This window comes from Salvelinus alpinus, chromosome 5 (genome assembly GCF_045679555.1).
Source record: "Salvelinus alpinus chromosome 5, SLU_Salpinus.1, whole genome shotgun sequence".
Classification (NCBI taxonomy): Eukaryota; Metazoa; Chordata; class Actinopteri; order Salmoniformes; family Salmonidae; genus Salvelinus; species Salvelinus alpinus.
In genome coordinates this window covers 66,969,630-66,997,577 of record NC_092090.1, presented here as the reverse complement: position 1 = coordinate 66,997,577, position 27,948 = coordinate 66,969,630, and the positions used below count along the sequence as shown (strand labels likewise).

The 27,948-nt window shown below is 42.5% G+C and overlaps 1 protein-coding gene and 1 long non-coding RNA gene across 4 annotated transcripts; both read left to right on the top strand.

Annotated features, from left to right (window-relative positions):
• The first annotated feature begins 482 nt into the window (after positions 1 to 482).
• LOC139576566 (uncharacterized) lies at positions 483 to 2,543 on the top strand. Its single transcript, XR_011675147.1, has 2 exons — positions 483 to 660; positions 997 to 2,543. It is a non-coding gene; the product is annotated as an uncharacterized lncRNA (long non-coding RNA).
• A 2,401-nt stretch (positions 2,544 to 4,944) lies between these two features.
• On the top strand, positions 4,945 to 17,942 carry LOC139576564 (cell division cycle-associated protein 2-like). Of its 3 annotated transcripts, none has more exons than XM_071402793.1 (14): positions 4,945 to 5,078; positions 5,592 to 5,826; positions 6,061 to 6,191; positions 6,471 to 6,636; positions 6,902 to 7,101; positions 7,344 to 7,562; positions 7,837 to 7,954; positions 12,355 to 12,674; positions 12,953 to 13,004; positions 13,103 to 13,174; positions 13,362 to 13,468; positions 13,744 to 13,821; positions 14,268 to 14,430; positions 16,478 to 17,942. In XM_071402793.1, exons 2-14 carry the CDS (start codon positions 5,652 to 5,654, stop codon positions 17,587 to 17,589), a joined length of 2,913 nt encoding a protein of 970 aa, XP_071258894.1. In that variant the 5' UTR covers positions 4,945 to 5,078; positions 5,592 to 5,651; the 3' UTR covers positions 17,590 to 17,942. The 3 variants fall into 3 exon arrangements, with proteins under 3 accessions (XP_071258894.1, XP_071258893.1, XP_071258895.1); XM_071402792.1 differs by lacking the exon at positions 4,945 to 5,078 and adding an exon at positions 5,109 to 5,248; XM_071402794.1 differs by lacking the exon at positions 4,945 to 5,078 and adding an exon at positions 5,114 to 5,248 and having other exon boundaries at positions 5,640 to 5,826.
• The last annotated feature ends 10,006 nt before the right edge of the window (positions 17,943 to 27,948 follow it).

The window sequence follows — 27,948 nt, the reverse complement described above, 5'->3', positions numbered from 1 at the left end:
TTTTCGCACTACTTTTACAATAACTACACTACACATTTACACAAGTGGTTGATGGGAATTTAAACCCCTTCTGATGCTTACACACTTCCTTGGGATATGGTTATGGACACGTCTGTTTGACATAATCCCACAACAGAACCTACAATAGCACACTCGCTTATTATTCTGAATTTCAGATGAGACAAAGGCATTGTTTTCAGTAAAGTAGCAGGGATGGCACGGGGGAATGTAGGTCAACTCTCACTAAACTGTTGCGACTGCAGTGGATGTCTCAACAATTGCTTTACATAGTATGTTTGTGTCTGGGCGGGGTTGGTGGTGAGTTGAATTGCCAAAAGGACCTCCCTCCCTGCACCGCCCTGAATGCCAAACGTGGTGGATGTACTAGTGTGTCCTGGAGGGGACGGAGCAGCACTGTACCTGGACACGCCCTTTAACCACTTATTTCCCTAAACCCCACCCACCTACCTAATGACGTCCAGAGAATGACCTGGCACCACTGTGGAAAGCCTGAACACAGAGAGAAGGATGGACACTCAACTGTAAACACACACTGCCCTGTGCTGTTGGAGGGACAAGCAGAGAACAGATGGAAGATAGATGAATGGCCTGTGACAAACCAACAGCTCCAGAGAGCAATCAGAGGCACATCAATCAGAGGTATGGCTCGCTCTCTCTCTCTCTCTCTCTAAAAGCCTACAGGCACACAAAGATTCTAGTCAGGCCCAAGATCTGTTTGTGCTGTCATGCCGACTCCTATGTCACTGTTATGGCTTGGCGTGAACAATTCTGGACCTATCCTAAGAGGCACCCAAAGACCGAGCCAGAAAAATGAGTGTCACAATCAAGAGTTTTACAGCCTTTGAGATTAAACATAGTTGTTTTATTATGCTGCGTCATCTCTACTCTCGTGGAAGTGGCCTTTCATATACAATTATCACTATGTGTGCCCACTCTAACATGTTAGTTTTCCCCTTCCTGTGCTTTGTCTTCCAGGGGTGGCTGTGTGACACATCAGCAGGGACCAGAGAACAACACAAGACAAAGAAAGAAACAAGAGGGTGACAACGTTTCTTTCTTTCTCTCCACAATGTAGACTAGAGACAGCTGAAGGCGATGTAGAATATTGCAACGATCCCTGAGTTGAAGAGGTACTTACTTACTTGGCCATCAGTGGTTAGTTCATCCGAGTGTTGCATGACCTTCTCTGCAAATGTACTGTACACATCTCCGATAACATGCTCATAATTGTAAAAGAAGTTTATCATGTTTCAAACTTTTGCCTACACTGATGTTCTCTAGGGAAAAAAGAATATATGGTTAGAGTTGTTAAGGACTTCATCATGAATACATCTTAATATGTTTTCTTTTGCCGTGCCTCTTCACCTTCGGATGAGCCAAAGTAGACTGCAGTTGCTTTTCTTTTCTTTTCTCTTCAACATTATTATTTAATATTATTTTATTATTCCACTTTGATATTTAAGTTTCAACAGTCCGTCCAACTTCACTTCAAAGAACTCTCATGTCTAGAACTTTCCTGCATATTTTATTTAGAGCTTAATTTCTTTCAGAAGGCAAAATGTTCGTGGCTGGTCAACATCCTGTTTACATGTCAGTAGTAATCTACTGAAGCGAATCCCTGATTCCCTAGCTCATGAAAAGGTAAACAAAAAACTTTAACCGTCATAGAACCAACCAAGCACAGCAACCTCATTAAAACCAAATGATAACTCATAATTTGATGATCTAAGGTTTGATACTAAATCTTAAATATTTATAGATGCCTTTAATTTGAAAATATGTACGTTTTAATATGTTACCAAGCACTGGTTCAGACACTTAACCATCTATTATGCATCAACAGCTACAGGAGCTGTTAAGATTGGTATAGATATTTATCTGATTTGTCTACCAATGGACATTATGTCTGATAAGTCATGAAACTGTCTTAAAAGAAAGTTCTCCATCAAACTCACAAAAGGGATGTTAGGCTAGGGGATGTTGGGGAGGCAGGTAGCCTAATGGTTAGAGCGTTGGACTAGTAATCAAAAGGTTGTAAGATCGAATCCCCGAGCCGACAAGGTAAAAATCTGTCGTTCTGCCCCTGAACAAGGCAGTTAACCCACTGTTCCTGGGTTGTCATTGAAAATAAGAATTTGTTCTTAACTGACTTGCCTAGTTAAATAAAATGCTAAAGCTACCAAAATAAATATTTGCCCGTGTGTAACAATTCTGGATATAGTTAGTTATTACAATATACCTGTCAAAAACAATGCCTTCCACAGTCTTCTCAAGGCTTTCGATTCTGCTGTTATTCAATATTATTATTGTTATATTATCATTATTATTCATTTCTTCCTTTTTGGCTTTAAGTTGCAAAGGTTCCTCTGCCTGTTCGTTCACAATCTTTTGTTTGTTTTTTAAAGGATGTTAAGTAACTTATTTCGCTTGTACAAACATGTCGATATTTATTATCATTGTACATATGTCCTTATTTTTTATATGTGTATATATACATGAATAAAAGTAGAGATCGACCCAAATTGTGTGTGTGTGTGTGTGCTGGTGGTTCATGGATATAATCAAACCAAGAGTATGGGTGTAAGCATAAACATCTCTGTTATCCAACATTCAAGGGTACAACATTATACATGCTGCAAATGAAAATCGCAGTGTGCTTCAGCTCATTAGTGCAATAGCAGCCTGAGCATTCAGTGCATTAGAGGCAGAATGTGCAAAGGATGTAGTCGTATACTCTCACTAATTGAAACAAGTAGCTATGGGAAGAGCTTTACCAGCGGTAAAATATAATTAACAGGAAACAAACATCACAAACATGTTATGTAAGAACTCAAGTAAGATACCTCATTAAAGATTCTTTATCTCACAGGGGAATTATAATGATGATATAAGGTCTTCATAAAGAAGGAGAGACAATTTGTAACATCTCAAAGAAGGATGACTGGCCCTGTCCTTTTGGAATCCTTTAAAAAAAAAGAAGATTATATTAGGCGCCAAGCTTATTATTATAATATTTTACTAAGCCTCTGTCACAGACTTGAACCTCACCTTGAGCGAAGCCTGGGAGCCAAGGCTATATTCTATTAGGCCTGATTCTATTTTATTAGGCCCGACATATGGCCTATTAATCTATTGTATTAGGCCTATTCTTTCTCCTGTTTCAAGGCCTGCATTACCATGTCTAGCGCTCATTCAGTCTCCTCTTCCCTGTTCACGTTGTGCCTGCTGCTTTGCCTGTATGCCTGGTGCTAGCGAGGCCACATGCTCTCAGTGTGCCAGACAGACGGACCCAGCTGTGGGGAGGGGTGGGAGTGTGACGTCACGGTGTACACAGCTGGGTCACAGAGAACTGCTTTAATCCCCTCTTTATAGGTCACCAACCATGGCTATGTCATCTCATCATACTCAAATGCACACACGGACACGCACACGCACACACACACACACACACACAGGCAACAGAGAGAGAGAGAGAGAGAGAGAAGAAGGTGGACCGTGGGTATACTGTATAGGGAGCGTCAGAGGGACAGAAAGTGGTGTAAAGTACCTAACTAAAAATACTTTAAAGTACTACTTAAGTAGTTTTTGGGGTATCTGTACTTTACTTTACTATTCATATTTTTGATTCATTTTACTTCACTACGTTCCTTGTGAAAATATTGTACTTTTTACTCCATACATTTTCCTTGACACCCAAAAAGACTTGTTACATTTTGAATGCTTAGCAGGACAGGAAAATAATCAAATTCACACAGCAACCGAACATCCGTGGTCAACCCTACTGCTTCTGATCTGGAGTCACTAAACACGTGATTTGTTTGTAAAGGATATCTGAATGTTGGAGTGTGCCCCTGGCTTTCCGTAAATTTTAAAAACAAGAAAATGGTGCTGTCTGGTTTGCTTAATATAAGGAATTTGAAATAATTTATACTTTTACCTTTGATACTTAAGTATATTTTAGCAATTACATTTAGTTTTGATACTGAAGTAAATTTTAAACCAAATACTTTTAGACTTTTACTCAAGTAGAATTTTACTGGGTGACTTTTACTTTTACTTGAGTCATGTTCTATTAGGTATCTTTACTTTTACTCAAGTATGACAGTTGGGTACTTTTTCCACCACTGGGGACAGATAGTAATTTACATTTACATTTAAGTGAGAGGAAGGACACAGAGGAAGGACACAGTAGGCCTACATTGTTTTGTCTGAAGAGGTTTTCTTCAACCCTGCATCAACATCCTTGGTCTTGCATTCAGACTAATACTACAAAGCTACACCATGGGGACAACCAAAGAACAATTTTAGGTTCTAGATAGCACCTGTTTTTCTAAGAGAGTAGACACACAAACTCTCCCCTCCCTGTTTGGAGGTAAATAAAGATGCTTGTGAGGTGACTGCAACCTGTCTGTCTGACAGATTGGATGTTGGCAATTATCAGGTGAATTGTCAACGAGGGGGAAAAACTGTATTTGTATGAGTAGCAGCAGCAGAGACCGAGTAGGTGCCTACCAGAATATCCCAAAGGCCGTCTGGCGGACTACTACCAGAGGGTCCAATTAATCTTACCAAATGTATAGGCAATGTGAGACAAAGTTTTAACACAAAGCAGAGCTTTGATTTGTTTTTGGGAAGCGGTTTGGAAACTTGGGAATGGATGAGCTGTTCCTACACCAGATCGCAAGGAACAATATTATCTACAAAGATCATTTAAATGGAAAATAATGTTCTACTCGCCTCTTCCTCTTTACTAGCGTAGGAACTAATTTTGGAGCACTAAAACAGATGTGATTCATTGGATATTCTAGAGACACGTGACATATGCTTTTACATTTATTGGCCAGTTCGTATGAAACTAGATCGTTTTGTAGACATGCGAAATAGTGCCCAAATGTCCATAACTATTGATTTATATCCGTATTTTGACAAGTTTTAACGAAAATGTTTTTGAATTTGGGTTTGAGTTTGTTTAACATACATATCATGATTTCGTTGGACATTTTAACGTTAACCAACATTTGTTTAGGTCGCGGAAGGATCTTCGTGCCACAGCTACTGTGAGTGGTGCGAAATTTGAAAATTACACTAGTATGGACTAGCTAGCAAGCATGTTAGCTAGCTGGAAAACGTTTTTTTCTTGTAGTCATTTAGCTGGTATGTTTAGCTAAGTCTAGTTGGATTCATAAGGGTGGATATTGTAGCGTTTCTAAAAAACATTCTTATTAAGGTAAGATGCTGTCGATTGAGTGTTAACTCTAGCTAGTGTTAGCTAACGACGTTAACTGGCCAACAAGCTAACGTTAGCCAGTTTAACGTAGCAAACAGTTAAATGTGAACTTGTAGCTAACTTCAGAGTTTGTTTATATAAGTTGTAAGTGGCTTTGTAAGATGTTTTTAATGTGTTTGTTTGATGCATAGTGTCAATAACGTGCAAGCCACAAATGCCTGTCGCATAATAAACCACATGTTTTAGTGTGTGATCATCGGTCGTTGCTTGTTTTGTCAGCCTTGCCTTCCTTGAATGCGTTATTGATCGACTGTTAACAGCAGTTGGGTGATCTCTAATTCAGGTGAAAGACCCCACTGAAGTCGCTTGGAATCCTTTCTGTTGTCGCTAGGTAAGTTAGATCATGGCCAGTTCAGAGCTGAAAATGGACAACTTTGAGGGAACTGAAACCTTGAATGAACTGGAGGCCTCTTGTCCTCCTCTGAGCAACATCACAACACCTTTGGAATTATCCCAGCTCACATCCTCCCAACTGGATATATCCCGTCAGAGCTTCACGCCATCTTCTAACATCAAAGGTAATTCAGACATTGAAGAAGTTAGCTGCTTATCATTCCACTGGGTCCACTGCTCTCTCTGACGTTACGCTGTATCTAATCAACTCATTATTGTAAACGGAAACACACATTTCCATGGCAATGTGACGTTATGTTACAGGTCTACACAGTGCTTTGTCAAGAGATGCAATGAAATCTTAGTTTTTCTGAACTAAGAATGTCCCAATAAATGGTGCATCTATTGTCTTTCTGCAGAAAAATCTCGCCTGGCTCAGCTGAAGGTTAAGCGGCGGTCCAATGTTGGTGTACGGGGTTCACCAGAGACCAACTCCCTTATCCGCTACATAGCCCAACAGAGGATGAAAACTCCCCCCACAACCACACAGGTGAGATGTTTGCTCATGCATGATCATACTCAAAGATTGTGCAATAAAAATACTGTAGGTAGTGCACTGCAGATACAAGTTGCTCTGGGACTGCTTGTGTTAATCTGAGTTGGAGCTAGCAATGCTCCTAGCCAGAGTCAATTCAATTTCTGAAATAGGCCTATAAGCTGTCTCTCTTGCTACAATGTCTCTGTAATTTGTCAAACAGCTTGGTTTGAAACCAAGAATTAGAAACAATGAATTGGAAACGGTGTGTTTACCATGTCTTTCTCTTCATAGCCTACCCAAGCCAGATCCTTCTCTCCCAGATTCCCCTCTACTCTAAAGCAGAAGATGGCTGTTTTCCAGAACATAATGGCTGTGGAGGAGAATGAGAATGAAACGGTGCCACAACAGGGCAATCACACCGGGGGATGCATCAAGACAAGAGATTTTCTGTCTGGTGGTTAGTCTGATTCAGTGACAAAGGCTAAATCATTTATTAATCAGTTATTATTACATGAACTGAAATTGGTGCTTTGTCTGAGTATGCTATTTCAGTGTCAACTAGTTAGAATTTGAAAGAAATGTTGAAGTTTTGATATATTTTGTATACTACTTTGAGGGAATGGAGAAACATCCAGATAATACAGATTGCCCTTTTTAGTGTCTTCTATAAGGGTTTTCTATTCTGGGCTGTGGTTGTTTATGGGTGTTGTCTTAACTCTCAGATGGGTGGAGCTGTGATGATGGCAGTGGTGGGAAGGAGAACAAGACCCCAGTGAGCCAGTCTCCCTTTCTAACTCCACCACCCAGTAAGAGGCGCTGCACAGCAGTCCCCCAGGGGAACTGTGTGGAGGAAATTGGCGAGGCCAACACTCCTGTCCTCAAATGCACCGGCACCATACTGAAGCAGCAACAAAACAATGAGGTAACCTCACCACACACTCACCAAGCACTTCTGTCTGTTGAATGACAAATATAACTTGGCCAACCATTCAGCATCTGTTGGTGTGTTGATGTTTTTTGCGACTTTGGCTTGTACACGTTGATCAACTGGTAAGAAATATTGAAAAGTGCTTATTTAAACTAAAATGTATTTTACTATTAACTATTCTACTGTGGCCACAATGTTCTGATGTCCACTAAACCCACCATGACCCCCTACCCCAGGTTGCTGTTGTCCAGAACAAGGACCATCATCCAGCTCTCACTGTAACACCTGGCGCACAGCCCCAGAATGACACTGAGCTCTCTGGTGAGCTAGAACGTGCTAGTGTGTCCCTGCCACCAGCCCTGCATACTAATGCTGTGTCCCAGGTCACACGGGGTGAGCCCCAGTCCTCTCCTCTAAAGCAGATTTGTACTCCCACCAAGGAGGAGCAGGACCAGGTAAGATGCCACCAGGCTTTATCTACACACACCAAAGATGTGTCCCAACTGGCACCTTATTCCCTATATAGTGCACTACTTTTGACCAGGGCTCGGTCCCTGGTCAAAAGTAGTGAACTATATAGAGTGTTGTTTGGGACACAACCCAACACCCCAGCCTCCTCTCTTCTGTCTGTGAAGTCCTCACAGCTCTGCAGAGCACACGACTGCTATTCTCACCCCATGTTCCTGCCTGGCTCTCAAAAATTCAGTTTGGTTCCCTCTCACTCAACAGGAGTGCTCCTTTGAAGTCCACAGCCCCAGCCAACCTCTGGTTGTGCATTCAGGACCAGACAGGACAACTCTGTCCCCGCTGTTTGCCATTCCATCTCTTCTGGAGATGAACCCCACAGGTAAATACACTATATGCTGCTCACCTCTCTGTGCTTTGAAGCCCAGTGCAAGCTTAGCATAGTACAGATAGGCCTGGCATGGCAATTATATAATCGTATAACCTAGTGATGGGGGTGCTCGATCCGGTTGCATTTCGGTATATTATTTTTGACGATATATCGTTTTGGCTACTGCTGTGTGTGTATATATAATTTGCGCTCGTTGGCTGTACCTGCACCAAAACTCCAGTATTTTTCCTTCATAGCTTGTTCTCCATCTTTTTAAATCGAGAGCTAATTAGTTTTTCAGCACTTTTATTTCCATGACTGATCTAAACTAGTTTTCTCGCGTTCTCTTGTCCCTTTGCAGCAGACATATGGTAAGCAATATGTTTGGAATATGGCATCGCAATAAAATCCCAGTATCAAATCACAATACTTTGGAATTGTGATATTCTCAATTCATATCTTAACGGCACCCACGTATCATGGTGATAATATAAGTAACCGACGATTTATGGATGAATACAGTCGTGAAAATAAAATAACCGTTATACAGTACCAGTCAAATGTTTGGACATTCATTCATTCAAGGGTTTTTATTTATCTTTACTATTTTCTACATTGTAGAATAATAGTGAAGACAAACTATGAAATAACACATGGAATCATGTATTAACCCCAAAAAAATTCAGCAAATCAAAATATATTTTATATTTGAGTTTCTTCAAAGTAGCCACCCTTTGCCTTGATGACAGCTTTGCACACTTGGCATTCTCTCAACCAGCTTCATGAGGTAATCACCTGGCGTGCATTTAAATTAACAGGTGTGTCTTAGTTAATTTGTGGAACTTCTTTGCTTATTAATGCGTTTGGGCCAATCAGTTGTGTTGTGACAAGGTAGGGGTGATAGCCCTATTTGGTAAAAGACAAAGTCCATATTATGCAAGAACAACTCAAATAAACATTTCCTTATGTGTTATTTCATAGTTTTGATGTCTTCACTATTCTACAATGTAGAAAATAGTACAAATAAACTCTTGAATAAGTAGGTGAGTCCAAACTGTTGACTGGTATTTATTTTTTATTTAACTAGGCAAGTCGGCTAAGAACAAATTCTTATTTACAAATGACGGCCAAACCCGGACGACGCTGGGCCAATTGTGCGCCGCCCTATGGGACTCCCAATCACGGCCGGTTGTGATACAGACTGGTACTGTGTGTGTATATACATACATGCATACATACATAAACGCAACATGTAAAGTGTTGGTTTCATGAGCTGAAATAAAAGATCCCAGAAATATTGTGCACAAATTTGTTTACATTCATCTTAATGAGCATTTCTCTTTCGCCAAGATAATTCATCCACCTGACAGGTGTGGTATATCAAGAAGCTGATTAAACAGCATGATCATTACACAGGCACCTTGTACTGGGGACAAAAAAAGGCCACTCAAATGTGCAGTTTTGTCACAACACAATGCCACAGATGTTCCAGGTTTTCAAGGAGACGACTGCAGGAATGTCCATCAGAGCTGTTGCCCAAGAATTTAATGTTAATTTTTCCACCATAAGCTGCCTCAACTGTCGTTTTTAGAGAATTTTGCGGTATGTTCAACCAGCCTCACAACCACGTGTAACCATGCCAGCCCAGGACCTCCACATCCGGCTTCTTCACCTGCGGGATCGTCTGAGACCAGTCACCCGGACAGCTGATGAAACTGGGTTTGCACAACCAAATAAACCGTCTCAGGGAAGCTCATCTACGTGCTCGTCATCCTGACTGCAGTTTGGCGTCGTACCCGACATCATCAATGGGCAAATGCTCTCCTTCGTTGGCCACTAGCACGATGGCGATGTGTCCTCTTCAGGGATGAATCCCGGTTTCAATTTTACCAGGCAGATGGCAGACCGTGTCGTGTGGGCGAGTGGTTTGGTGACGTCAACATTCTGAACCGTGCCCTACGGTGGGGTTATGATATGGGGATACATAAGCTTCGAACAATGAACACAATTGCATTTTATCAATGACAATTTGAATGCACAGAGGTACCGTGATGAGATCCGCAGCTTCCACTACATGTCACCCATTGAGCATGTTTGGGATGCTCTGGATCGTCGTGTACGACAACGTGTTCCTGTTCCCGCCAATATCCAGCAACTTCGCACAGCCATTGACAAGTGGGACAACATTCCACAGGCCACAATCAACAGCCTCATTAACTCAATGTGAAGGAGATGTCACTGCATGAGGCAAATGGTGATCTCACCAGATGCTGACTGGTTTTCTGATCCACGCCCCTACTTTTTTTATGCATATCTGTGACCAATCGATGCATATCAGTATTCCCAGTCATATGAAATCCATAGATTAGGGCCTAATGAATTTATTGCAATTGACTGATTTCCTTTTATATGAACTGAAATTATTTTGAAATTGTTGCATTTATTTTTGTTTAGACTATAGACCGTGCCTTCAAAGTATTCACACCCCTTGACTTTCATTGGTCTACACACAATACCCCATAATGTCAAAGTGGCATTATGTTTTCCAAAATTTGTACAAATTAATTACAAATGAGAAGCTGAAATGTCTTGAGTAAATAAGTACTCAACCCCTTTTTGTTATGGCAAGCCTAAATAAATTCAGGAACAACTCCCATAATAAGTTGCATGGACTGTCTGCAATAATAGTGTTTTGAATGATTGACCAACACAAATATCTGTACGGTCTCTCAGTTGAGCAGTGAAATTCAACCACACAGATCAGGGAGGTTTTCCAATGCCTTGCAAAGAATGGCGCCTATTGGTAGATGGGTAAAAATAAATAAAGCAGCAGACATTGAATGTGCCTTTGAGCATGGTGAAGTTATTACGCTTTGGATGCTGTATCAATACTCCCAGTCACTACAAAGATACAGGCGTCCTTCCTAACTCGGTTGCCAGAGAGGAAGGAAACCGCTCAGGGATTTCACCATGAGGCCTATGGTGACTTTAAAACAGTCGCACAATTTAATGGCTGTGATAGGAGACAACTGAGGATGGCTCAACAACATTGTAGTTACGCCACAATACTAACATAACTGACAGAGTGAAAAGGAAGCCTGTAAAGAATACAAATATTCCAAAACACGCATGCTGTTTGCAACAAGGCACTAAAGTAAAACTGCCCCAAAAAAATGGCAAAATAATTACCTTTTTGTCATGATTACAAAGTGTTATGTTCAGGGCAAATCCAATACAACAGATTACTGAGTACACTGCAGTTTCTTACCAAGAAGACAGTGAATGTTCCTGAGTGGCAAAGTACATTTTTACTGTAATATGCTTGGAAATCTATGTCAAGACTTGAAAATGGTTTTTGAGAAATTATCAACTAATTTGCCTGAATATATATTGTATAGTCCACGTGTGCAAAACTCTTAAACTTACCCAGAACGCTGTAATCATTGCCAAATGTGATTCTAACATGTATTGACTCAGCGGTGTGTATATGTATGTAAATGAGACATTTCTGTATTTCATTTTCAATGAATAAATCACTTTGTCATTATGGGGTATTTGTGTGTAGATGGGTGAGAATGATACATTTGAATCCATCTTGAAATCTGTCCAACAGCGTGTAATAAGTCTAGGGGTATAAATACTTTCTGAAGACACTGTCAAATGTTTTGGGGCAGTGGCTCTAAGTGACTGCTTATGCTTGGAGCTGGCCCTGCTTGAGCGTGTTTCCACCCCGGGCAAACAGGACTATCTTTAATTTTCATTGTAAAACCATATGCCCTGGACTAGAGTATGGGTGGTGGTTCAAAACCAAAGTGGTAGGCTTTTAGCAAACACAAATAAGAAGCATTCCACATTTCTTCCCATAAAGGAAGCATGATCCTATTTGGCTCAGTTGGTAGAACATGGAGCTTGTAATGCCAGGATAGTGGCTTCAATTCCCGGGACCACCCATACGTAAAATGTATGCACTCATGACTAAGTTTCTTTGGATAAAAGTGTCTGCTAAATGGCATATAAGACTTGGAGCTACACAAGCAGAGCAGAAAGTAGTTACCTTTTAGCAAACACCAAGACTCAACTAGCAACGTCTAGGGGGATGAGTACTTTCTCCACAGATAGACACCTAAGTTGGAGCCGAATCCACTAGTCTTTGTGCTTGGAAATTGTTTCACAAATTCTCCTTCAGTCGAGCTGAATTGAGGAAGTGAATCCGAGCCCGGGTGTTAAAGCCAGGAAGGCGGCGCTTCCGAGGGTGGGCTCTGCATTTCATTGGCGTATTTTTAGTTCAGGTGAATGTCATACCGAACGACCGACTGAAATGGAACCACATTTTTCTGTATCAGAAGCAGTTGTTTGAATAGAGCTGTTTTGAGTAGGGTCAAGTGATGATAAATATGTATTTTTCCTTTTAGATGAAGCTGATTCCTCTGGTGGTAACGTTACCTCAACTGTGAAGAGGAAGAAGCAGGTGCGTTTCGGGATCCTGCTGCCCCCCGAGCTCTTTGACAAGAAGCTGCCCCCCAGCACCCCTCTACGGAAGGGGGGCACCCCGGGCAGGGTCCCAACATCTGCCGGGGTGTCCCAGCTGAGGTCACTGCTGAAGACTCCCCAGAGGACCCCTTTAAACCTGGCCCAGCCAGACTTCAGCAGCCCCTCTCTGACTGGAGCATCCCCACCCCTCACTAGTGGGCCCTGCTGTGGGGAACAGAAGAGCGCTGACACTCAGGGAAAGGTACAAGTCACTCACTAACACATTGATTGATTGACCTGTCGCAAAAATTATGAAGTAAGGGTTGTATTCATTAGGCACCAAACAGAAGAAAATGTACTGAAACAGGAAGGGACTACCTGATCGTCCAATAAGGAACTCTTGTTTTACGTTGCCAAAACATTTAGCTACAGTGTTCCCTAATGGGAACGGACAATTATTGAATTGTTGTTCTTGGTAATCCAGCATGTGGGTTAGTTGTTTTTCACCATGGAAATAATGCAGTAATTCTCTGTCCTCAGATCACTTTCCCTTCAATGGAAGATGATGTTGACAGTTCCTTGAACAATGCAGGTTGGTTGTTGAACAGTGATCATGGCTGAGAGGATGTTATATTTCTAGTCAAGCACTGTGTAAAACGTAACATTGTTACTTGCTGTACATATTTACAGAGCTGGAAACTCAACCTCTGGATTTGAACTCCGCTTTCCAAAAGGAGGACTCCGTTTGTGAGGCACTGCCAGGTGAGAGAGAGTCACTTCAGTTGACTCCCACTTCAGACGGCTTATATTCCATCCGCCCCCACCCTCTCTCCACACCCTCTCTCTCTCCTTAAGTAACAGCACCTCTCCTCCTCAGCCTCAAGTCATTGATTTACAGTGGTGCCAGTGAGTGTCAAATGAGAGTCTAAAACTGAGGTGTTTGCTGTAGATGCTGCCCCGGTGCCTGACGCTGCCCCGGTGCCTGACGCTGCCCTGGACCGTGAACCAGAACCAGACGCCCCTGCCACAGCCCGCTCTCGCAGCAGAAATAGAAAGGTCATTTAACACACCACTCATTCACAGAACAGGATATCCTCATTCCCTCCACTTACACACCAATGAGAAGATTATCTCTGGATTAATGTTACCATAGTTTTAATATTATCTTCATCTGATGATTTAGGGTTAATCTCAATGGAAGATCTTGTGGGTATAATGAAATAGATCCTATCCTAATGCCACCTGTCTCTCACTACCTATTTCTCCCTCTCTACCTCTATTTCTCTCTCTCTCTCTCTCTCTATATCACTCAATTTTCTCTGCTCTTTCAGCAACCAGAGGAGGAAAGTAAGCCTGTGAAGAAGAGGTCGACGCGTACGGCTGCCAAGTCTGCCTGTGGGAGGATGAAGGTCCGTCTGGGCTCTGCTCATCACTTTACTTTCTCTAGCGACTTATGATATTACGCGCTGAGGCTGTGGATAGTACAGTGAGCTAAGCCTCGGGGAGGTATTACATACACCGAGCTACTTTCCTCGTTCTAACTTCCTTTTCTTTAGCCACAGTCAATCTGCCTTCCTCGCGCTCAAGGGATTTAGGTGATTCAAATTTTGAGCAAGAACCAAACTATATTTAGAAGGTGGTGTTTTGAGTACTTGTGGGATTTACTTTAGTTCTGAACATGAAAGGAATGAGCGTTTTCAAGGGACCAAAGAAGGAAGTCTACTGTGATTGATGTAATAACTGTATCCCTCAGAGGTGACAGTAAAACAACATCAAAACATAAACGAGAAGAGGTGCACGGTTGTAAGGCTGGGGCAAACCAGCTTGGGTGTTCAGTTTGTTTGTGTTTCTCCAGAACCTAGCAAAGCGTGGCTTTGGGAAGAAGGCGGTAAATCACTCTCTGTACGGGAAGAGAGCCTACGCATCCAAAAACCCCAACCTCAGCCCAATCACGGAGAACCTGTCCTCCCTCAGCTGCTCCCCCACCCCTCAACACCCCCACACCTGCAGACACACAGGTAAGCACGCCGCTGTTAGGCTCTGTTTTGATTACCCAGGAAGAAACATTCCTTCCTTGAACTAATCATTGATCAAATATGATTGGATTGGTGAGAGCAAGGTTTCCACTCTGCTGATTTCACTGTATACCTACTAGAGGTCGACCGATTGTGATTTTTTTATTTATATATGTATCTATATTTTTTGTAATAATGACAATTACAACAATACTGAATGAAGACTTTTATTTGATTTATAAAAATCAATTTAGTCTCAAATAATGAAACATGTTCAATTTGGTTTAAATAATGCAAAAACAAAGTGTTGGAGAAGAAAGTAAAAGTGCAATATGTGCCATGATAAAAACCTTGCTCAGAACATGAGAACATATGAAAGCTGCTGGTTCATTTTAACATGAGTCTTCAATATTCCCAGTTAAGAAGTTTTAGGTTGTAGTTATTATAGGACCATTTCTCTCTAAACCATTTGTATTTCATATACCTTTGCCTATTGGATGTTCTTATAGACACTATAGGTATTGCCAGCCTAAGTTGTTGATAGGCTTGAAGTCATAAACAGCGCAGGGCTTGAAGCACAGTGAAGAGCTGCTGGATAACGCAGGAAAGAGCTGTTTGAATGAATGCTTACGAGCCTGCTGCTGCCTACCACCGCTCAGTCAGACTGCTCTATCAAATCATAGACTTAATTATAATATAGTAAACACACAGAAATACGAGCCTTAGTTTCCGGATTTGATTTGATATTAATGAACTATCATTTCAAAATCCAAACATTTATTCTTTCAGTGAAATACGGAACCGTTCCGTATTTTATTAAACGGGTGGCATCCATTAGTCTAAATATTGCTGTTACATTGCACAACCTTCCATGTTATGTCATAATTATGTAAAATTCTGGCAAATTGATTACGGTCTTAGTTAGGAAGAAATGGTCTTCACACAGTTCGCAACGAGCCAGGCGACCCAAACTGCTGCATATACCCTGACTCTGCTTGCAGTGAACGCAAGAGAAGTGACACACAATAATATTGCCTGCTAACATTAATTTCTTTTAACTAAATATGCAGGTTTTAAAAAAATGTATACTCGTGTGTTGATTTTAAGAAAGGCATTGATATGGTTAGGTTAGATACGTTGGTGCAACGACGGTGCTTTTTTCGCGAAGGCTCTTGTTAAATCATCACCTGTTTGGCGAAGTGGGCTGTGATTCGATGATAAATTACCAGGCACCGCATTGATTATTTGCCACGCAGGACAAGCTAGTTGAACTAGTAATATCATCAACCATGTGTAGTTAACTAGATTGATTGTTTTTATAAGATGAGTTTAATGCTAGCTAGCAACTTGGCTCCTTTCTGCACTCGCCTAACAGGTGGTCAGCCTGCCACGCAGTCTCCTCGTGGAGTGCAATATAATCGGCGTCCAAAAATGCCGATTACCGATTGTTATGAGGACTTGAAACCGGCCCTAATTTAATCGCCCATGCCAATTAATCAGTCGACCTCTAATACCTATACCCACACTCACTCACGAAGACACTGACGATACACCGCTCAAGGCACTCTCCACTCTCACTGACTGACAGTTGAAATACAGTACTAAGTACAGTCAGTAATAGAATGCTGCTACTGTGTATTGTGTAAACGTTCTCACGTAGGCCATTCAATCTGACTCGGAGCATGTCCAAGTACAGCCATTCAACTGTCTGTTGTAGTAGTACCTGTAGTCTAGACAGTGTTATAAACTGGGTGGTTCAAGCCCTAAATGCTGATTGACTGAAAGCTGTGGTATACCGTATACCATGGTTATGACAAAACATTTATTTATTTTTACTGCTCTAATTATGTTGGTAACCAGTTAATAATAGCAATAAGGCACCTCGGGGGTTTGTGATATATGGCCAATATACCACGACTAAGGGCTGTATCCAGGCACTCCACTTTGCGTCGTGCCGAAGAACAGCTCTTTGCCGTGGTATATTGGCCATATACCACACCCTCGGGCCTTATTGCTTAAGTAATCCATGCTGTGTGTCCTCCCTCCACAGCCAAAGGAGACTCCGGCCTATTGGAAGATGTCATTAACAGCGACCCAATCACTGGAGTGGTCATGGCTGCAGCCCTGTGGCAAAGCCGCCTGTGCCCCGCGGCCGGTGGTGTCTCACCAGAAGACACCATCCCAGCTGCAGAGCTCTCTGTTGGGCCTTCAGAAGCCCCTGTAGGCTTTACCACAGGCCACTCTGGGACTGGGAGAGCAGCACGGGCCGGGAGACGACGGTCAGGTCCAACAAATACCTTCAGAACCAAAGAGCAGAAAGAACCGAGTGTTATTAGAGGAGGTAGAGGAAAAGGCAGGAAGGTGAGTGTTCCTATTGATGACTGTCTCAGTGAAGAGCAGGTAGAGAACACTGATGCTGAGCAAGACCCAACAGAAACAAGCCAGGCAGAGGTTTCAGAGTCCAGCCCAGCCAAGCACACTGTACCTGGTGACCGAGAGGGTGAACCTAATGCTCAGTGTGCCTCAGACCCTGTAGATACAGATCAATGCGCTTGCACACTACCAGATGCAGGTAGGAGTGGGGAAAGTACAGTTAGGGCAGACACTACACCCTGCCCTCCTACATATGAGGTTAGTGCCACAGTGGCTTCATTAGAGCAGGAGGCAGTGAGCCATGTAGAACAGAGACCAGACAAAGGCAAGCAGAGAGGAGAAGCTCGGGGCCCAGGCCGCTCCAGGGGTAGAAGGAGCTTTATATACGCCAGATCAGTCGTAGAGGAGAGGGAGGAGGCGCAGGCACCCCAGTCAAGCGGTCCAGAGGCAGTGGAGGAGAGCGGCCAGGATGTGGAGAATGACAGCCACAGGTCAGAGATGGAGCAGGGTAGCATTACAGAACAGGCCTCCTTCCGAGACTCCCTCCTTCCCCCCTGGGCAAAGGAAGAGTTCAGCATCGATGATGTGCTGCGGGCTCTTCCCAGCAGGGGGCATCGGTCTGTCCGCCGCAGCCTGAGGAACCAGAGCCAGAGCAGCACCCTTAAGGCCAGCGGCTCAGGCCTGGCCTGGCTGCCTCAAACCTCCCCAGAATCCATCAGGGCTATCCGCAGGAAGACCAGGGGCCGCCACAGCTCAATCCAGGCTCTACTGCCCCCTCCCCTGGAGTAAGTGGACCACATGGACCGTTGAGCTGCTCACGCTGTCGGCTACTGGACACTGGCTGTGTCTGAAATGGTGCCCTATTCACTATGTAGTACATATTATATTGAATAGGGTAGCATTTGATACACACCTGCCTTTTTGATACTTTTAGAGAAGCTAAATGGGATGTGGTTCTCTGAGTTAATTGTTTGTTGGTAGTTTTATAAATCTTTTTGTTTTTAGTCGGTAACAAGTTGTGTAAATAGAATAAGGTCTTCCTTTAATGTGATTGAGCTGTCTGGCAGTTATTTAGTCATTTTTTTATGTTTACCTCCTGTATCCATTAAATAAAATGGTTATCTTCCAAACCATTCATCGTCTTAACATTGTACAGGCCTCTTGAAATACACATTGATAAAAACATGCCTAAAGTTTAAAATATACACTATTTCATAGGAAGTTGGTGGCAACTTAATTGGGGAGGACGGGCTCGTGGTAATGGCTGGAGGTAAATGGTGGAATGGTATCAAACATGGTTTTCATGAGTTTGATGCCATTCCATTTGCTCCGTTACAGACATTTATGAGCTTTCCTCGCCTCAGCAGCCTCCTGTGATGACTATGTTCTATTAAAAACAATGATGGTTATTTCGTACAATAGATCAGACTACTGATCTGTAGCTGGTTTCATGAACCAAGCTTGTCAATATACACTGCTCAAAAAAATAAAGGGAACACTTAAACAACACAATGTAACTCCAAGTCAATCACACTTCTGTGAAATCAAACTGTCCACTTAGGAAGCAACACTGATTGACAATAAATTTCACATGCTGTTGTGCAAATGGAATAGACAACAGGTGGAAATTATAGGCAATTAGCAAGACACCCCCAATAAAGGAGTGGTTCTGCAGGTGGTGACCACAGACCACTTCTCAGTTCCTATGCTTCCTGGCTGATGTTTTGGTCACTTTTGAATGCTGGCGGTGCTTTCACTCTAGTGGTAGCATGAGACGGAGTCTACAACCCACACAAGTGGCTCAGGTAGTGCAGCTCATCCAGGATAGCACATCAATGCGAGCTGTGGCAAGAAGGTTTGCTGTGTCTGTCAGCGTAGTGTCCAGAGCATGGAGGCGCTACCAGGAGACAGGCCAGTACATCAGGAGACGTGGAGGAGGCCGTAGGAGGGCAACAACCCAGCAGCAGGTCCGCTAACTCCGCCTTTGTGCAAGGAGGAGCACTGCCAGAGCCCTGCAAAATTACCTCCAGCAGGCCACAAATGTGCATGTGTCTGCTCAAACGGTCAGAAACAGACTCCATGAGGGTGGTATGAGGGCCCGACGTCCACAGGTGGGGGTTGTGCTTACAGCCCAACACCGTGCAGGACGTTTGGCATTTGCCAGAGAACACCAAGATTGGCAAATTCGCCACTGGCGCCCTGTGCTCTTCACAGATGAAAGCAGGTTCACACTGAGCACATGTGACAGACGTGACAGAGTCTGGAGACGCCGTGGAGAACGTTCTGCTGCCTGCAACATCCTCCTGCATGACCGGTTTGACGGTGGGTCAGTCATGGTGTGGGGTGGCATTTCTTTGGGGGGCCACACAGCCCTCCATGTGCTCGCCAGAGGTAGCCTGACTGCCATTAGGTACCGAGATGAGATCCTCAGACCCCTTGTGAGACCATATGCTGGTGCGGTTGGCCCTGGGTTCCTCCTAATGCAAGACAATGCTAGACCTCATGTGGCTGGAGTGTGTCAGCAGTTCGTGCAAGAGGAAGGCATTGATGCTATGGACTGGCCCGCACGTTCCCCAGACCTGAATCCAATTGAGCACATCTGGGACATCATGTCTCGCTCCATTCACCAACGCCACATTGCACCACAGACTGTCCAGGAGTTGGCGGATGCTTTAGTCCAGGTCTGGGAGATCCCTCAGGAGACCATCCGCCACCTCATCAGGAGCATGCCCAGGCGTTGTAGGGAGGTCATACAGGCACGTGGAGGCCACACACACTACTGAGCCTCATTTTGACTTGTTTTAAGGACATTACATCAAAGTTGGATCAGCCTGTAGTGTGGTTTTCCACTTTAATTTTGAGTGTGACTCCAAATCCAGACCTCCATGGGTTGATAAATTTGATTTCCATTGATCATTTTTGTGTGATTTTGTTGTCAGCACATTCAACTATGTAAAGAAAAAAGTATTTAATAAGAATATTTCATTCAGATCTAGGATGTGTTATTTTAGTGTTCCCTTTATTTTTTTGAGCAGTGTATATACTCAGAGAGGAGCACAGTTATCTACTGGTAGTCAGAGTGCATATATGTCACCATTGTAGTAAAATCATACTGTTCTACATTTCCTGTTCGAGCAGGAAGTTTCTCCTTGGCTCTTTTGACCATTACAGCCTGAGCTGAACCATGCTTCCTCCCTATTTTATAGACATGAAGTGGATGTTTTAGCTAAATGAAAGGAAAACAACGTGCTCTGCATATGGATACACGCTCTGGTAAATGCAGAAATAAATAAAAATAGCAGGGGACTAATGTATGCAATAAAAACAATCTGCAAGGATCATGTACTTTGATATGCCATTTCATTCTGGGTGCTGGTAGTTGACCAGTAGAGGTCACTCTCCCCTCTGAACTAAGGCCCAAAGACCGTACAGCAGCACAAAAAGACACAACCAAGACCTAGACCAATATAATATCAAACCTTTGGAGAAATCTATTTCACAATATGGTAAGAGAATACAATTTAGTGGGATGGAACTGACTACCTAACGCATCCAATACAGGACTGTGTAAACTAAGGGTAAAGCTGTGACTTGTCTTATTTCATTTCAAGATCCCTCTTGTTTTTCTCTGTAGAAGATGGATGGTTGAGCTGATAAGTACTGGCCAGGTGGGGACATGTTGCCATATCGGGAAGGCAATAGGACAATACGCATATCAAACAATTTATCAGGCCTAATCAACCACTTGATATTCAATCCCATCATTGGATATTGTGCCCTTGTACTATTATGTGGAATAGTCTCTTTTTTTAAAGACTTCAAGAAATACTACAACATACATTCTGTTCAGGTTTCTTGTAAGTTTTTCTTTCTTACATGAACTCGTTAATAGAATCTGATTCATTTACCAATTTGTCTTTGTTCCGTCCTTGTAGTTGGACTAATGTATATGCCTTCATTCCTCCTCGCTGTCTATAAAGGTGATTTGTGTTGTAATTGCAGTGTTTGTCTGAACGTGCCGCCTCCTACTACTTAATGGCTTCATTGGGCCAGTGTGTGTCGGGGTGTGAAGCCCCTGTCCCTGAGCCTGGCAGACAGGCATAGAGAAGACGGCTTAACACAAGAACAATGGAGTCCTTTGACCAAAACGACGCCCCCAAGACGTGGCCTCCTGTCACCGTGGCAACCCCCCCCCCCCCATGGGATAGCGAACGGGCTGACAGCTGGAGAGGGAGAGTTACAAAAATGTAATCTTGAACCTTTCCTCCATCATTTCCTCTCTCAATCATCACTCTGTGTGCAGGAGGTCTATATGTTACACTGCACTTCCCAGCTGTTGCAATGAACATGCATGTGGCTCCACTTTGTGACCTATCTCCGGTTTTGATATACTGTGTAGGCCTGGCTGCCCTACCTATAAATAAAGTGAGTGTGACACCAAGTGATAAATCACACAAATGTTACTTCCTGTTCATGGAATAATGACATTTATTTACCAATGGGTTCATTGATACTTTGGGTGATTTACAGGATCCTACAGTAAATCAGTTTTTACACGTAATGCAAAAAGCTATTCCAACAAAAGAAAACCGTTCCTTAATAACGACGTCACACTTGATTTATATAACGTTACATACATTATACACATCCCTTCTCCTTGAAAGTCAACGGGGATGACAGTTTTGTTCCTATATGCTCCTCAGGACCTTAGTGTTGTAGGATGAGGATCTGAGCTCTCTATTATTCATGCTCTGTGGTGTCACTCCCTCAGCTCTGCATGGGTTTCCTATAGAGCTAAGGACAGCAGGAGGATGAGAGCAACAAAGAGTGGAATGGACTGCTGCAGCACCAAGGGCTCCTAGGGCCCCAGCCTCTAATCTATTAGTGTTTTTCTCCTGATCTGTCCAGCTGCTATGTCTGTAGCGGTGATAGCTGGTTGCTACCTCTTTTTCTTTGACAGGTGACTTTTCTCAGGGCTCTAATATGAGTAGATAAATACAAGTCTAATTTGAATAGAAGGTTAAGTGGGATAGAGCTGTTCTGGTCACCTGATTGACAAGTGACTTGAGGTATGATAACAAGCCAACCAGAACGCAGGGACAAACATCAAACTGAAGAACAGTATTGCCAGTAGCAGTAACACTCCTACAGTTGAAGTCGGAAATTTACTTACGCTTTAGTCAAATACATTTAAACTCCATTTTTCACAATTCCTGACATTTAATCCTAGTAAAAATTCCCTGTTTTAGGTCAGTTAGGATCACCACTTTATTTTAAGAATGTGAAATGTCAGAATAATAGTAGAGAGAATGATTAATTTCAGCTTTTATTTCTTTCATCACATTCCCGGTGGGTCAGAAGTTTACATACACTCAATTAGTATTTGGTAGCATTGCTTTAAATTGTTTAATTGGGTCAAATGTTTCGGGTAGCTTTCCACATGCTTCCCACAATAAGTTGGGTGAATTTTGGCCCATTCTTCCTGACAGAGCTGGTGTAACTGAGTCAGGTTTGTAGGCCTCCTTGCTCGCACACGCTTTCTCAGTTCTGCCCACACATTTTCAAAAGGATTGAGGTCAGGGCTTTGTGACGGTCACTCCAATACCTTGACTTTGTTGTCCTTAAGCCATTTTGCCACAACTTTGGAAGTATGCTTGTGGTCATTGTCCATTTGGAAGACCCATTTGCGACCAAGCTTTAACTTCCTGATTGATGTCTTGAGATGTTGCTTTAATTTATCCACATAATTTTCCTCCTTCATGATGCCATCTATTTTGTAAAGTGCACCAGTCCCTCCTGCAGCAAAGCACCCCCACAACATGATGCTGCCACCCCCGTGCTTCACGGTTGGGATGGTGTTCTTTGACTTGCTGAGCGGCCTTTCAGGTTATTTCGATATAGGACTTGTTTTACTGTGGATATAAATAATTTTGTACCTGTTTCCTCCAGCATCTTCACAAGGTCCGTTGCTGTTGTTCTGGGATTGATTTGCACTTTTCACACCAAAGTACGTTCATCTCTAGGAGACAGAACACATCTCCTTCCTGAGCGGTATGATGGCTGGGTGGTCCCATGGTGTTTATACTTGCGTAGTATTGTTTGCACAGATGAACGTGGTACCTTCAGGCGTTTGTAAATCGCTCCCAAGGATGAACCAGACTTGTGGAGGTTTCCAATTTTTTTTTCTGAGGTCTTGGCTGATTTCGTTTGATTTTCCCATGATGTTAAGCAAAAAGGCACTGAGTTTGAAGGTAGGCCTTGAAATACATCCATGGGTACTCCTCCAATTGACTCAAATGATGTCAATTAGCCTGTCAGAAGCTTCTAAACCATGACATAATTTTCTGGAATTTTCCAAGCTGTTTAAAGGCACAGTCAACTTAGTGTATGTAAACTTCTGACCCACTGGAATTGTGATACAGTGAATTATAAGTGAAATAATCTGTCTGTAAACAAAATTACTTGTCATACACAAGTAGATGTCCTAACCGACTTGCCAGAACTATAGTTTATTAACAATACATTTGTGGAGTGGTTGAAAAACGAGTTTTAATGACTTCAACCTAAGTGTATGTAAACTTCTGACTTCAACTGTATAAGGAAAGATAATTTCTTCCTGTGCATGTTTGGACTAGATGAGACACAATCTGACAAGGTGTGTCTTTGGGATATGCTGAGGAACATAGTACCCCTGTGTGTGTCTGTGTTTCTGAGGGAAGCTCATTCCAGTCACCCTGAGAGAGACAATCTGCCCAGTGGAGCCATTAAAGCAGGGATTGGCATCTAGATTCAGCTGTGGGACAATTTGTGTTTGAATGTATTGTCTGGGGGCCGGAACATAATTATAATAATTTGTAAAATGCAAATTGACCACAACTAAGGCCAAAAAGAGATATCATTTGAAAATAACAATACTTTCATATGATTTCCTATATAATATTTTTTTTTTACTGAATTCCTGGTGATTTGACAGTTTAAAACCATTTTTTAATGTGATTTATTTATCTTATTAAAAACTTTTGGTGCCCCTAAAAAATATCACTTGCGGTCTGGTTTTGTCCTGCGGGCACCTGTTGCCAACCCCTGCTTAAAATGATGTAGTTTTAGATGTGGAGAAACAAGAAGTGAACATAATCATGGTTCAAAACCATATGACACTGGACAAGGCTCCATATCAGAGATGACTAGCCCATCACAGGGATGATACTAACTAGGCACTGTGATCTTGAAGAGATAATAGTAGAAGTAGGCATATTAGGTTCATTTTAGGGTTAAGGGTTTGTTAGGGTAAGAGTCCGTTTTAGATCTTGTTTTTTTATAGGTCAGGAGTGGTCTTACAGCAGAGCCAGCGTTATGGGTGGGCCTTAAGGGGCCTGGCCAGCCCTCGTAGCCCATCCAAATAAAATATTGAATTTCAGTGGTTTCTAGCCTGGGGTACTTGGCCTATCCACAGGTGGTACTTGAGAAGACTCATGAGACCATAGACTTACTGGTGAAATGCACACGAGGTGGTACTTCAGCGGTACTCCAATGGTGGTTCACTAACCTGAAAAGGTTGGGAACCACTTATTTATTTATCTGAGACTCGCGCCGACAGAAAGACGCATCAATCTCAGTTAAAGCATATAGCCGAGTGAAACAGCGCCCCCTGTTTTAGTAAGTGTAGTAGACCATGTACCTGAGGCTGTCTGGACCAAATGAGTATGGAATGTCATACTATGTATGTCCAGACATCATCAGATACATGGGCTACATATAGAGGGGCTATGTTTCGCTCGCACGGATGCTTTCTCCGGTTTTATAGTTTCAACAGAAAGGAAGAGGCGAGGCAAGAGGGCTAACTCTCGCCAAAATCTGTCCAGTATAAACCCAATGCGGTTCTATTGGAAGAATATGCAGACCTAAGCTTGTCGCTTGCCTTCCCGCCTTTGGGACAAAGACTCCCATTGTTAGGCCGGAGACATGAGCATCTCGTCATTATATTCAGATCTCTGGTTTCAGCCTCGCGAATTGGAAAGGAAAGTTGGCGAGTGCAGTTAGGATGCAGGATTGATGTTTCGCCAAAATTATAAATGTCTAAATAAAACTATTTAAAATACTTCACCAGGGAGCATGACTTAGCCACATTTTATTTTTGCTGTGGATTGTTTTAAATCACAAGTGTGTTTGGGAAGCTCGCCATTTTGGTAGTGCGGGTGACAATAGGTCTAACTAATTGAGTTGCGGCTGTCAGTGAAAAGCGTCTAAAATATTTGTGAATATAATATGTATTATTGAGTATAATTTCAAATATTGCAACAAGAAGAAAAGGTGATGATTTGATCAAATGTTGAACTTCACTAGCAATAGTTCATGTCAAGACAGATAGAAAGGGAGGCAGACAGGTGGAGAAGAGAGGTGAATGTGATTGAAAGTACAGAAAGTATCGGAATTTATCAGGATATTTTCTACTGTTTTTAGTTGTCGGCTTTAGGCCTATGTATTTTACTTAGTTGATGATGGACGTTATAAGCGTACTGCTGCATTGGCTATCTCTGAGTTGTGCTATCTCTGAGTTGTACTCTCATTTCTTTAGCCGCCAATGGATCACAGTGTATCAATGTGTCCATATGACAGCGGCTAGCGCTCTTGCCATAGTTGAATTTAAACTTTTAGATTTTTATCATTTTACTGTAGATTGATATGATTAACAACGTGACAATAATTTTGAGAAACGAAAACTTTATTATTGAAATGAAACTGTTCCATGAAAATGTGCATATATAAATATTCATAAATGGCATGCAGATCGGTAGAAATGGTAGGATAAATTGTAATCTTCCCCAAACTTGAAACTCATGAGCTGCCTATGGCCTTTACTATTAAACCCATCTTTTTTAAACGCGTGCAAGCACGTGCACACATAGGAGGTCCCGTAAAAAAAAAAACCCGGCGCCTATGGAAATCAAATGCCCTCCAACTGATTCCTTCTGGCGCCGGGTCTGCCTCATAGCCTCTCCCCACTGGTCTTCTATGGCCGTCTGGCAGTGGACAGAGGGCCTGTAGATTAGCTGTGACATGCCAATTTCATGTTTTATTTGTACAATTATACTATCTATGACATGATTGTAGTAGCATTATGGAAGAGGTTAATGCATTTAATGGGAATGGTACGCTATATACATCACAGGAGGTTGGTGGCACCTTAAATGGGGAGAACAGCTAGTGGTAATGTCTGGAGCGGTTATATGGAATGGTATCAAATACATCAAACATGGTTTCCATGTGTTTGATACCATTCCGTTTGCTCTGTTCCAGCCATTATTATGAGCCGTCCTCCCCTCAGCAGTCTCCACTGCAAACACACTATATTTCTCCCACATCTTTCTAGTTTCCCCTGGTTGGCACAGGGGGGAGACAAACATACACATCTTTACAAAAACCTGATCTTAGTTATGTGCTATCTTGAATGGACGACTGGATGACTGAATAATGAGGATCATACAATACAAACCAAGGACTTACATTAGGTGTTTAATGCAATTTACGACATAAGGAAGGGCATAAAACTTAAAAGGAACCCAGTAGACTGACTTGTCAAAATTTCATATGGGTCTTGAATATGTATCAATGATATATTAACAGGGAATATTCAAGGACAAAGGCATATCCACAGAACACTTAAGATATTAAAGAACTCTCCACTACCTATATGTTAGTTCATAGACAAACCCACATGCCCCAGTAGTCATGAATCCTGACTCATAATGAAGCTACTAAAGCAGAAGCAGTACTACTAGTTAATGAGAAGGAGATTATTGAGAAAGTAAATGTAGCGGGAATGAGAAAATGGGGGTATACTATGGGAGTCTGCAGAGACAGCGGGGGGGGGGGGGGGGGGGGGGGGCAGTGCAGACAATGAGTGTTGAGCTCCAGAGGTTAAGTCCCCAGCCCGCCAATAGGGCCCACAGGAATGTGAAAGGCTCTTGGAGGGGGCATTGTTGTCTGAGGTGCATCCTGCTCTGTAAATATTAGACTACACATTACAACTCAAGGTCTATGGACTGACTAGTCTATGGAAATACTCACACTTCTTTTTTTAGGCCTACGGTAGAAGACATAAATCACATGGTATCTTCACAATCTTTCAACTTCTATGTGTTTAATGTGTGGTTTGTCTTCTGAAATAATCTATATGGATATGTAAATGAGCACAGAAGCACTGATCATCCAGGATATTGAAGCATTCTTCGCTGTATGCAGAACCTTCCGGATAAAGACAACTTGGGGCATTGATATCCCTTGACTGAGCCCTCTCAGGCAGAGGGGCTTGTGATACCACTGTGTATCAGTGACTATAGCCCCAGGGGAGGGTCCTAGCCCTAACCAAGCTTGTGTCTGGGATAGACAAAGGGGGTCCAACAACACACTGAATAGACTGGGGGCTGTTGACCCACCTAGGAAGATGCCTATGGCAGAAATGGATCTAAGCCAGAGTTAAACCATCAATTGAGTTTTAACACCTATAATGTTCCTCTCTTAACACATAAAATAGGAGGCACTACATTATGACATGCATCCTGCTGTAAGACTGGTCTGAGAATCGTGGTTTTGGAGGAATGGCAAACTGGCATTGGTTTGGAATGGTGCCTTGGCCAATGGATTCTCTGCAACAGGGTTTAGCTATGTTATCAGAAGGACCCAAATTGCCGTATAGCAATTAGCAAATGGTATCTCAAAGTAATGCCTCGTATTATGACAGATTATAATTCACGTTTTGAACCAACAGGTTCCTTCATGGACCTACGGATTTGTTACAGTATGTCAGTAGCTCCATTGCAGAGGAGGTACCTTTCTGTCATCTTTACTATATACAGAACTCCTCCACTTAGGATTAATTATATTAGAGTCAGAATTAGTTGTTCATGTTAATTACCTTGTCAGCGACACAGCTGTAAATGTACTCACGCTGAAAGGATTGCAAAGTACAGTCAGCAAGACAATTGATTTGTCAAACAGAGTTGCCCACACAACCTCCTCCTTTGTCTTTCAATTGGGCACCGTCTTTGACAGAGAAGTGTACTTCAAGGCACTTTAAAGGTACTTTAAGGTACTAGTGGAGGAGTTTGTGTTTTCAGGGGATTTCTGAAAAAGGAACGCGTGGAAAGA

Excerpts from the sequence above, each read along its gene's own strand:
- LOC139576564 (XM_071402793.1), top strand. The coding sequence starts at position 5,652 with ATGGCCAGTTCAGAGCTGAAAATGGACAACTTTGAGGGAACTGAAACC. Across the intron at positions 12,675-12,952 it reads GCGCTGACACTCAGGGAAAG|ATCACTTTCCCTTCAATGGA; the intron begins GTACAAGTCACT and ends CTCTGTCCTCAG. Across the intron at positions 13,822-14,267 it reads CTGCCTGTGGGAGGATGAAG|AACCTAGCAAAGCGTGGCTT; the intron begins GTCCGTCTGGGC and ends GTGTTTCTCCAG.